This window comes from Phascolarctos cinereus, unplaced genomic scaffold (assembly GCF_003287225.1).
Source record: "Phascolarctos cinereus isolate Bilbo 61053 unplaced genomic scaffold, phaCin_HiC Scaffold_4;HRSCAF=312, whole genome shotgun sequence".
Lineage (NCBI taxonomy): Eukaryota > Metazoa > Chordata > Mammalia > Diprotodontia > Phascolarctidae > Phascolarctos > Phascolarctos cinereus.
In genome coordinates, this window is record NW_027555847.1 from 227,462,645 (window position 1) to 227,474,306 (window position 11,662).

The following is an 11,662-nucleotide window of genomic DNA, read 5'->3' on the forward strand; positions in this document are numbered from 1 at the left end:
CCATTGCCTACTCATAGAGCACATTAGTGCAAAATCCTGCCTAGAAGCCCTGGTCAGAGATCTAGATATCATGCTTAGATGATGGGAAGGGACTTGGAGAGAGGAGGGGCAGGAGATGTCCTTTCACTTTAGCTCATTCACATGAATGTTTTTATTAGACTAGCCAGCAGTCACCTGGGAAGCACAGAGAGTCTAGTCGTAACGAACTGGAACATAGGATAGGTGAATTTCAATCTGTGCATTAGGGAAGGAACAACAAAGGGTTAAGTGAATCTTGGCCAGGACTGGGTTAACTCTGATACTCAGGAAGGACCCTGTGCACTGGCTAACGTTGTTTAACATTGATAGTTCCAGCTAAGGCTTTGCCCCCCCAAATCCAGCTTCCCTCACCCCTAAACAGGGAGAGGGAGCATCTTTTCCCATAACCTCTCTGGGCCTCAATTCCCTTATCTGGAAAGGGAGACTGGTCACTTCCCAGCCCAACCCAAACCCTGGCAACTTTAACTTCTCAGCTGTTATCAGCCCAGGGGCAAGGGACAAAAGCTGGCCTCTGCTGCCTCCCAGAGGCAAGAAAGGGAATTTAGCCTAGAGATTTTGATTCTGCAAAAACATCTTCCCAGTGCATCCCCTAAGATTGGCAGAAGACAGCCACCTTAGAGTCACAATACACACACACACACACACACACACACACACCCTTTTCACTCACTATTCACGCATGCAGAAACGATATATGTGTATCTAAAATCTTGGGGGTTGGAGTGGGGCAGCTGCACCTGTGAGTTCATGTTGGTAGGGAATGCCCAGGAATGGAAACTCCCTCCACCCCAATGCAGATGCAGAAAATCTTCTGCAACTTAGTCTTATCTCCTGGGGCACTCAGAGGTTAATGACTTTCCCCAAGGTCACACAGCTAGTCTGTAACTTACAGTCTCAAGGAGCTGCCTGGGGCAGTGAGAGGTTAAGTAGTGACTTTCCCTGGAGTAATTTCCAGAGTGGGGACACTGATAAGTGAAGTGACCACCCATGGTCAAACAACTAGAACATGTTTCAGGCAAGACTTGAAATTTCCCCTTTCCCCTACTATATGTGTGTATGCATGGATGTATGTGTGTATGTGTGTCCAGCATAAATGAACTTCCAATCCCTGGAGAATCCCTGGGTCTTCCTGGTCCCAGACTGCTTCTCTAACATGCATAAAGCCACATTCACAGGTGTGCATACTTGGATATGCATACATGCACGTAGGACGACAGCTTGGGAGGGACCAGGATTCTAAGCCTTGGCACCTGGGGACTGTCCCATATCTGTAATTGTACAAACTGAGGAAGGGGAGGAACACTGTAAATAGATGATAGCTTACAGGAGATGAACTGCTCCTCTCCCAAGTGCTGACATGTCCTGGGCACTTTGCACCTGGATCTTGACCAGAATAAAAAAAAAATTTCTTCTGTCTTTTGCATTCCATGACTCAGTCCTCCCTCCTTTCCAAATTCACTGTGTGTAACCTTTCTAATAGGTTACCTAGGAGTCAATCTCACCTAACCTGTCCTTCCCCACCCCCTTTTTTTTTTTGGCAAGGCAATCAGGGTTAAGTGACTTGCCCAGTGTCACACAGCTAATATTAAGTGTCTGATGCCAGATTTGAACTCAGGTCCTCCTGACTCCAAGGTTAGTGATCTATCCACTGCACCACCCAGCTGCCCCACCCCCCTCATTTTTCCTCATATTTCTGCTTCAGGGCTTAAAGATGCAGAAAGTCGGTTAGCCAAGAAACAAGCATGTTTTTAAGTCCTTACTATGTACTGAGCACCAAAGATTCACAGAAAAGCAAAAATATGGTCCCTGTCCTCAAGGAGCTCCCACTCTAACAGGTGAAAAACATGCAAATACCTAAGCACACAAGATATATACAAGGTATTCACAAGGGAAGTAATCTCAGAGAAAAGGCCGTGACTGGGCCGTGGAGGTACACCAAGAAATGCATCTTGCAGAAAGTGGGATCTGAGCTGAGTCTTGAAAGAAGCCAGGAAAGCCAGGAGGCAGAGATGACGAGCAAGGGATTCATTTTACTGATGGTGAAACTGAGGCTTAAGGAAATAAACATTTGGAAACAGAATGACCAATAGAAATGATCTCATAAAAATGCATTTTAAGGGTATTCAAAGCCCTGAGAAATATTTCTGAGATGAAGCTGTGAGGCCAGAAACAAAAGAAAGGCAAGAATTTTGGAGTTAAATGGGATTAACTTTGGGGTTATAGCTAGATGACAGGCATAGTTATAGGCTTTGTGTGTGGGGTAGGAATGAACTGAACTTGGGCTGCTCACAAAGATCTCACCTGGACAGATGAGAAAAATCTCAGGGGTAGCTCCCTCAGGGAGGGAGAGCGAGCAGACTGAATCTGCTGAATCTGAAGTCAATCAACCAATCACATGCATTAAGCACCTACTATGTGCCAGACAGTGTGCTAAGCACCGGGGATACATAGAGGCAAAAAACAGTCCTTGCCCTCAAAGAGCTTACAATGTAATGGAAAGACATGTAAACAAATGCACACAAGTCAAGAAAAAATCGTATCAGTCAGTCAAAATGCATTGTATGTGCCGGTGGCTGTGCTAAGCCCTGGGTTCAAATTCCAGTTTTGATCCTAACTGAATGACCAGAACAGATGCATGGACTAGTGGTTAGTTTGGAGTCAGGAAGACCTGAGTCCAAGTCTTGCTTCTTGAAGACTCACAAACTGTGTAAGGGCAAGACTAAACTTTCAGTGTGTCAGGCAGTGCTCTAAGCTACAGCTAATCTACATCGACGGAGGGAGTCTCCACACCAAAAGTTTCCCTGGACCAAACCCTTCCCCAAAAGTCAAGTGACCATGGGCACCAATGAGGTCATTTAACCTCTTGGATACTTGATTTATTCATCTGTAGTTCTTACCTCATGGGGCTGCCAGGAGGATCAGATGAGATGATATATGTAATGGTCTTTGCAAACCTAGAGGTGCTCTGTGAATGCCAGATCACATTATTATCTTGGGGCAGAATAAGGGTCTCATCTCCTGATAGATGAGATGCTATCATCCTGGCCTGGAGGTAGAATCAAGAGCTAGTATCCTTCAAGTCTGAGGAGTCCAGGACTCTCAGGACATGTCAGGGAAATGGATGGATGGATGGATGGACAGGTAGATGGAAATGAATGGATGAGTAGATGGATGGATGGATGGACAGGCGGATGGAAATGAATGGATGAGTAGATGGATGGATGGATAGATGAGTAGATGGATGGAAATGAATGGATGTTGTGGATGGATGGATGGATGGATGGATGAGTAGATTGGATGGAGATGAATGGATGTGTTTGGATGGACAGATGGATGGATGGATGGATGGGTGGATGAACGAAGAAACATTTATTAATCACATAACTATGTAACCAGGCATGCTAAGCTCTGGGGGATACAAAACCAAGCAATATATTCCCTGCTCTCAAGGAATTCGCATTCTAATACAAGAATACAGCACATATGTGTTTCAGCTGCAAGCGAGATGGCACACCGTCTTCAGGGCATATCTTCTTTAATATCACCATATTTGTTCCCCATGTTGGCTCATTTGGCAGTGCCAAGGTCTCTGGTCTCAAGAACTTTTTTTCCCCCAGAGCACATGCAGAAAAGCATTTGGCAAGTCACAGCTCCATAAAGGGTTCTTTCTCTGGATGAAGACTTCTTGGAGCCAGGTTGCCAGCAGGGATGGTGGTCCGGGGGACATTGCTGTTCACATGACTCTTTGGCTCAAGGTCCCAGGCTGTGCCTCCACCAGGGTCTGAGGGGAAGGGGTATTGGTTTGACATGCCCGACAACATGCTGCCTCTTGTCTCTTCCTCGGGATGCTCTGCTCCAACTACGCTGGCCTTCCCGTCCCATTTGTGGCAATAAAACATGTATATGGGAATGGTAGCCAGGGAAGAATATTTTGAACAGGGAAGTCACAGGGATAGTGATTGAGGTCATAGGATAGTGATTGGCACAACCTTTCTGAGGCTGGAGGGGTGGAGTTGGAAACAGGAGAAAGGAGGCCACAGCACAAAGGTAGGCCAGAAGTGGTATAGTGTGCCTGAGATTGGGCAAGACAAGGTGAATGATCACCCATCACAGCCCAGGGTCAGAAATCACAAATGATGATTTTGCAAGTTCAGTAGGAAGACCTTTTTTTTTTGGCTTTTTTGGAGGCAGTTGGGGTTAAGTGACTTGCCCAGGGTCACACAGCTAGTAAGTGTCAAGTGTCTGAGGCGGGATTTGAATTCAGGTCCTCCTGACTCCAAGGCCAGAGCTCTATCCACTTCGCCACCTAGCTGCCCCAAAGAGGCTTATTATTGTGCACTGCAATTGGAGGCAGAAGACCCGAGTTCAAATCCTTAATTACCACCTATTAGCATTACGTAATTTGAGCATTATTTGAAGCAAACAATTCTAGTTTTAGGTTTCAGAAGTTTGAAACCTTCCTTGTAACATATCCTAACTGTGTGACCTAGAGCAAATCATTTAACCTCTGTTTAAGCTGTTTATCTTATGTAATATGGAAGGAAGGATGGTAAGATGGGCTCTAATCAAAGTCTTTTTCCAATTCTTTATCTATGAACCACTGAAATGGTCAGGAATCCTGGGTCCAAATCTCCCCTCTGACACTTAATCAGCTGTGTGACCTTGGGAAAGTCCCTTAACCGGGGATATTTCCACATCTGTAAGAGGAATAGGGCAGCTAGGTGGTGAAGTGAATAGAGCACTAGGCCTAGAGTCAGGAAGACTTGAGTTCAAATTCAGCCTCAGACACTAGCTGTGTGACCCTGGGCAAATCACTTAACCCTGTTTGCCTCAGTTTCTTCATCTGTAAAATGAGCTGGAGAAAGAAATGGCAAACCACTCCAATATCTTGGCCAAGAAAACCCCAAATGGGGTCACAATGAGTTGGCCACAACTGAATAACAAAAGAGGAATAACCTTTACATTGCCTAACTCACAAGTGTGTTGCGACAGAGGCCCACTGCAAACTTTGCAGTGTTACAGGATTGTCAGCTATTATGACATCTCTCCTGAGGCCCTAGACAACCTAGCTTCCAAACTGGAACCTAAATCCACAGAAAATCATTCTGTTCCCAGTGGGAGAAAACTCACCTGGGGAACATGGCGGAGAGGGATGGGGATAGAGAACTGAGAACTCTTCTCTAAAATAAAAGAAGATTGGACTAGCTGGTCACAAAGGTACCTTCCAGTTGTAACATCCTATGATCTCATCTCTTCTCCTAACAGTATTAAGGAAGGGATGGCACTGAAGGGAAACCCTCAAATTGTTTTTCCAAATAAGTATACTATCCCAAGGCCTTAGAAGGATGAAGTTTTTCTATGACAACCCCCAAAGAAAAGGAAACATTCATCAGTTGTGGTGGTTAAAGACATATGCTCACACACAGTCTTCTTTCTTTCTTTTTTTTTTAATTTTTATTGAAAACAGCAACCAGGTTCTAGCCAGCTCCCTCTCAGGGAGCAGAAAGGCAGGGAACAAGGCAGTGGGATGGCTCTACCTTTTTACTGGGACAAGTATTTTCCAAATTCTGCTTTTTTTTTAACCTTTTTCCCCCTCAATTTTTTTCTTTTAAAAAAATGGGGTTTGTTTTTTTTTAATAATCTATGAAGCAAATCATCCACAGTGGGAGAACACATCCCTTGGAAGTCAAAGGCACCTCTCCCACCAGCATCAACAGGGCAGAAGCTGTGTGTTAATGGGTAGGAACTCACCCACCACTCACTTTAGCCCCAACCTCCTCTTTGAACAGAGGCCTTGGGGGCTCAGTGAAGTCCCCATCTACCCCCATCACTACCAACAGCCAGCCAGACACTGCAATAGAGCAATACCTTGTAACTGGGTGTGCTATCACCCCCTGGTGAGAAGTGGAAGGCATCTAATACATGCAAGAAAAAATAGCCAAACCCTCAAAGCAAGAGAAAAACAAAACTCAAGATAAATTAAAAAAAAAAATTTAAAACTCAAAACAAGCAGGCAAGTTAATAAAGTTTACAGCCAGACTTCACTCCCTATGTAGGCAGCTATCAGCAGGATACCCACACATATTTCAAAGAGTCAGGATGGTTTGCACATTTACTCTTTTTTCTTGGGGGAAAAGGGTAAGGAGGAAAGACTATGGAGACCAAAAAAAAAAGGGGGGCCCTCTGTTCCATTCCCCAGGACCACTGGAAACATTCAAACCTGACTGCCCAGCTCAGATAGTGAGGTTCCCGCAGCTGCAAAAGCTGGACTACATTTCTTTCCAATGAGTCATTTAAAAACCCCTCTGGATTATACAATCCTTAGAGACAAGGTGACCCCCCACCCTTGAACAGCGGGCAAAGGGCTTCAGTTTAAATGGGGAAGGGGGGAGAGGAAAGGGAAGGAGAGAGGCTTGTGGCAAGACTTGTTAAAATTGAGCCAATTTGTTGGGAAGCAGGTCTAAAGAGTGACAGACAGACCCAAAGAATCTGGGATGTCCCACCCCCACCCTAAGGCAGCCATCCAAATCTTTTCAACTAACACATACATCAGCTTCTTGACCAAGTGCTCAAGCCAACTTTACAGCATCCCTATTATACCTCTCCCCATCTCCACCCCCAGCAGCTTCAAAGACAGCTAGACATTCCCTCAAAGAAAATCACTGGTCCTAAAGTTTATTTCCACCCCTACTCCCCTTGAAAATTGTAGGCAACCTGCAACAACTCTGGCTGGACAGACAGCCCCCTGGCGCAGACACCTCCTCCTGCTCTTTCTTACCCCCAAGGGAAGTTCTCAGCAGGGAAATGAGGAAAGGTTTCATATAGAAGGCTGTCCTTGAACTAACCCTTGAAGGAAACTAGGGTTTCTAAGAGATTGAAGGAAGGAGAGAAAGAGTCTTCTAGGCAGGAGGGCCCAGGAAAGGGGATGGGACCAACCCTCTGGTATTCACAGTAATCAGGCATGACCCCAGAGCCCATCCTCCCAGGAGGGAGGACTATATCTGTCATCAGATTAAAACAAGGAAACAGTTTTAAAAGTTCATTATATATAGATATAAAAAATATAATACAACCTATGTTCTACCTACCCTATACAATTTACTGTTTACATAGGCTCATAACACTCTTGGGTTGTCAGAAGGACAAAAAAAAAAAAGACCTGATCTGATCCCCAAGGCTGGTAAGGAAGAGATGGTCTGGGAGTGGATCCTGGAGCAGCTGGACAAGTCACTAGGCCACGAGGAAGAACTTGTAGGGCCTTTGAAAAAGACACGTAAGGAAGCACTGGAGCCTGGCACCTTGTGTATGAGGGGCGCAGGATCAAATCCTCACCTCCCACACCCATCACCCCTTGTGAAATATCCACCCTCAGGACCTAGGTGTGTTGGGCTGGCAACAGTAAGAGGGAAAGGGATAATGGCATCAACTGGCCGCCAAGGATGACACACCGTTGTTCAGGGGCCCTCTCTCCCGCGGTATTAAGCTTCACGTCACTGGCCAGGACAGACTCCTTCCCATAGCCTTACTGCAGACATCAAAGGCCACTCAGCCAATGCCATCCCATTCACCACCCACCCCCAATAACTCAAAGCCCTCACTCCAAGGGTAGGAACACCAGGGTCTAAAGAAAGAGGCTTTAGGGAAGGGAAAAATAGAGGGCATGGTACAGAGACAAAAGCTGCTACACCTTATGGGTTAGAGGTATCAGGAGACTGAGAGAAAGAAACAGATCTGGGGGAAGGTCTGAATGAATGAACCAAAAAATTACAGAGCTGGTAGTCCCAGAAACTCACTCTATTCAAAACATTGGGCAGCTCTGCTTACTGGGTCAGTTTTCTTGGCACTTGGGATAAATGGCACATTGCTAGAACTAAAGGACCTACCCTCCCTCCTTCAGAACCACCCTCAACCCCAACATCTTAACTCCTCAGGCCTCAGTTCCTGGCTAAGCAAAGGACTGGTTTCTCAGATGCCAGGAGTCACAGTGATGAGAGTCTCGCCAGTGGAGAAAGTCCACATGCCCAATGCCACGTGGGCTTCTGTGGGAGCGGTGACCAAACATTGTCTTTGGCCTTGGATTTCCATGGTGCTGGCTAGGTAGCTCTTTTAGCTCAAAGATACAGAGGATGACACGAGAATACACTAACGCCGTGTTCCAGGCTGGAGGTGGACAGGACTGGGGACTACGTGATCTGTGCAAACCACCGAGAATGCCGTTCCTCATTTCTGTTTTCCAGGGAGAGGGGAAGAGGGTGCTCCATAGGGCAATAATGTCCTTCCCCTATGAGTCCTCACCCAGGATCTCCTTCACAAAGGCAGCGATGTCTGTCTCTTTGGTTTTGTGCAAAGTAAAGAAAGGATGCTCCTGTCAGAGAGGAAAGAGAAGCCAGGCTGGGTCATGTCATCACAAACAGCACAGGATGAGGAACTGGTGCTATTCTCTCTTCCTGCACAACATCCTCTTCCCTCCAAATCCTACCATCCTTCATGAAGCTTCCTCAATGGCTCCCACCGATGATGGCTCCCCTTCCCGACTGCTCACTGTACTTACTTACTCTCTACAACATATGTTCTAACAAGGACATCACTCTAGTGAGAAACAGTACAGAGAAATGAACTGTCTTGGAATCGGGAAGACCTGGGTTCAGGGCCCACTTCTGATACATACTGGCTGTGAAACCCTAGATGAGTTTCTTCATCTTTCAGGGCTCCAGGCAACTCCTCAAAACCAGAAGTTTCAGAGATGGTACTAATTAGGACAGGGAGATTTCTTCTCCCTACATCAATGAAAGTACAGATCTAGTCCCTATCCTTATCCTGTGTTTGTATTATTCTAGAAGAGCACTGATATGAAGTCAAAATTCCTGGGCTCAAGAGCATGCTGGGGAAGATCTCATCAGCAAAATAAATAATACACTTGCTACACCTGGGTTGTTGTCAGAATCCCCATACACAGCATTCTATCTCCCACCTACCTCTGGGCCTTGGCACAGGCTGGACCTCCACGTCTGGAAGACTCCCTCCTTCCTTACCTCTACCTCTTAGCTTCCTTCACGGAGAGTTTGGTAATACTTCTTACAAGAGACCTTTCCTGATCTCTGCTCCCACCCAAATTACTTTGTATTTGTGTGTGTGTGTGTGTGTGTGTGTGTGTGTGTCTCTGTGTGTAAAAATCCTGATTGTCTGACTAGAATGTAAGATCCAGGAGGGTAGGCATGTTTTACTTTCTATCTCCCAACAGGAGATGGGACACTCCAGAGTCGATGCTGATTAAATTAAATGGACCAAGTCCCTTTTCTGTTCCCACCCCCTCACACTCTGCAAAGCCAACAGAGCAGGAATTGCCCCCTGACAGATGTCTGGGTAGCTGCTACTCTTCTCCCCTTCCTCTGATTCATATCCATCAGTCTGTCCAGCATAAGGGATCTCCCAGGCCATGAAGAAGCCCACAAGCCCAAGCTGAAGCAGCAGCTGATTCCAGTTCCAAAAGCCCTGGGTAGACCACATTCTTTCCCAAAGGGTGGAGAGCTCTGTCTGGGCTGCCTGTCCAGAAGACTCTGAGACTTATTTGGTCTCAGAAAATAAAGACTGGCTAAGTGCTTTCGAGAACCCTTTTCTCACATAAAGAAAGGTAGCTTGAGTATGATTCTTCCTGCTTTACAATAAAGGAAACTAAGGCTCAGAGACATCCCATGACTTGCCCAGGGGTCATACGCTTCGTTATACAGTTGAGCTAAGTAAGACCTGAACTCAAGTTCTGCCTCTAAGAGCGTTCTTTCCCATCCATGGGAGGATAAAACCTAGGCTTAGGCTGATCCTCTTAAGGTTTCTGCAGATCCGAGTAATTCCAGAATTTCATCTCCTTGGGTTAAGCAAAACTTAAATGGGACAAGCCTTCCTCAGAAGGCAAGAGTCAGGGCAGCTAGGTGGCGCAGTGGATAGAGCACCAGCCCTGAATTCAGAAGGACCTGAGTTCAAATCCTGCCTCAGACACATAACACTTACTAGCTGTGTGACCCTGGGCAAGTCACTTAACCCCATTGCCTCGCCAAAACAAAGCAAAAAAAACAAAAAAAAAGAAGAAGAAGAACAAAGCAAGAGTCAATTCCCTAAGTGAGTTCTTCTTGCTGTGGCATCATCAATTCAAGGTCCCACAACCCACAAACTAAGCTTGGACAGTAGGAAAAAGGCAGAGATCCACCATTTTCCAAGCTGCATCCACCTTAGAGTATGGCTCCAGCTGGCATCATTCTAGCTGTGCCACCACTGACCACAAGAACACCAACCCAATAGGCAGTCCATCTCTGCTGCTCAGCTATACCAAAAGGGGACCCTGTGAGAGGGCTTTTTTTATCCTGTGCTCGAAGCCAGAACTGAATCCAGCCCTGGTGCTGGTTCATGCCAGAAGGAAACCTGATGGCCAACCAACTCTTAAGGTCCAGGCTGTGGCATGTGAATTTTCCCCTAAGGCTTATGTAAGTTCCACAGGGACTTGAAGAAAGTCACTGAGTCACCAAGCATGCCTCCTCTTGTCCCAGGCCACCACCCCCCAAAGCTAATTAAAGCTTTGGGCTTTCCAGCCCAGTGCCTGCTGACTTCCCACTGCTGGGTAAGTCAACGGCCAAAGTTTCCCAAAGGCAGTTCAGAGGCACACATCTCAAAAAGAGGTGTGCCCCTGATACCTATAGCTAAGGGCAGGTTGCTTAACCAAACTTTATCAAAATAAACCCACCTCTTAGAATGGGGAAGGGGGAAAGGACATACTTGGAAATGAAGGTGAAAGAAAAACAAAGGACACTAATAAAAAATGTTTAAGGAAAATAAAAGAAACCTGCTACCACACCCCCACCCCTACCCCAGGCTAAACAGTTCATTTAAACACATTCTGAGTTGGCTGGCATTCCAGAATCTCCCCATCCGGGTCTTGACCTGTCTCCCAGGGCAGTCACTCCCTCTGACATCTAGGCTGCTGCCATCTGCTGTGTTCTTTACACTTCCAAAGTATTGCTTTTGCATCAGGAAGTTGATTCCTAGGTACTCACCATTAGCTGCAGGTAGCTCATTCGCTCTGCAGGATTCTTCCTCAAGCTAAAAGAAAAAGCAAGACAGACATGAACCCTCTGAGCAGGGGGTAGAGAGCAGTAGATCACACACTCCTTCCCTAGCCCTTCACTGACCTGCCCCAACTACCCCGGGAGCCCGGAGTGAGTTTGCCTGCCACAGCAGGCAAAGAAGAAGGTAGCTTGCTAGTAGGTAAAACAGATGCTGGAGCATCCAGGCTGGGACCATTAGCAGGGACCAGCCTTGATTCCAGAGGGAAGCTTAGGATTCACCAAACCAGATATTCCCCATGGGACATCCCCTACAGAGGATATCTCCAGATAACCAACAAGGCTGACCTCACTATTCACTGCCTAACATTTGACAACATTGGGTCTTCACCTAATCTAGCCTAAAACTGGGCTTCCACACCACTTCTCCACCATCATCTCACACACCATGCATACCCCACAACACTCCACTTCCCAGATTCCTTTTATGTCATCTTAGAATATAAGCTACTTGAGGGCAGGGACTATCTTGCTTGTTGTATTTATATCCCTATCACTTAGCCCAGTGCCTG

At 46.3% G+C, this 11,662-nt stretch overlaps 1 protein-coding gene across 2 annotated transcripts in view; it reads right to left on the minus strand.

Moving 5' to 3' along the window:
* Positions 1-6,133: 6,133 nt before the first annotated feature.
* MAP2K3 (mitogen-activated protein kinase kinase 3) overlaps positions 6,134-11,662 on the minus strand; it is a 77,499-nt gene continuing 71,970 nt past the window's right edge. For both annotated transcript variants that reach the window (XM_021008526.2, XM_021008527.2), the window contains exons 11-12: positions 11,082-11,127; positions 6,134-8,404 (exon numbers count right to left, since the gene is read on the minus strand). In XM_021008526.2, the coding sequence (XP_020864185.1) occupies positions 8,321-8,404; positions 11,082-11,127 (130 nt within the window). In that variant the 3' untranslated portion in view covers positions 6,134-8,320. The remainder of the gene's footprint in view (positions 8,405-11,081; positions 11,128-11,662) is intronic.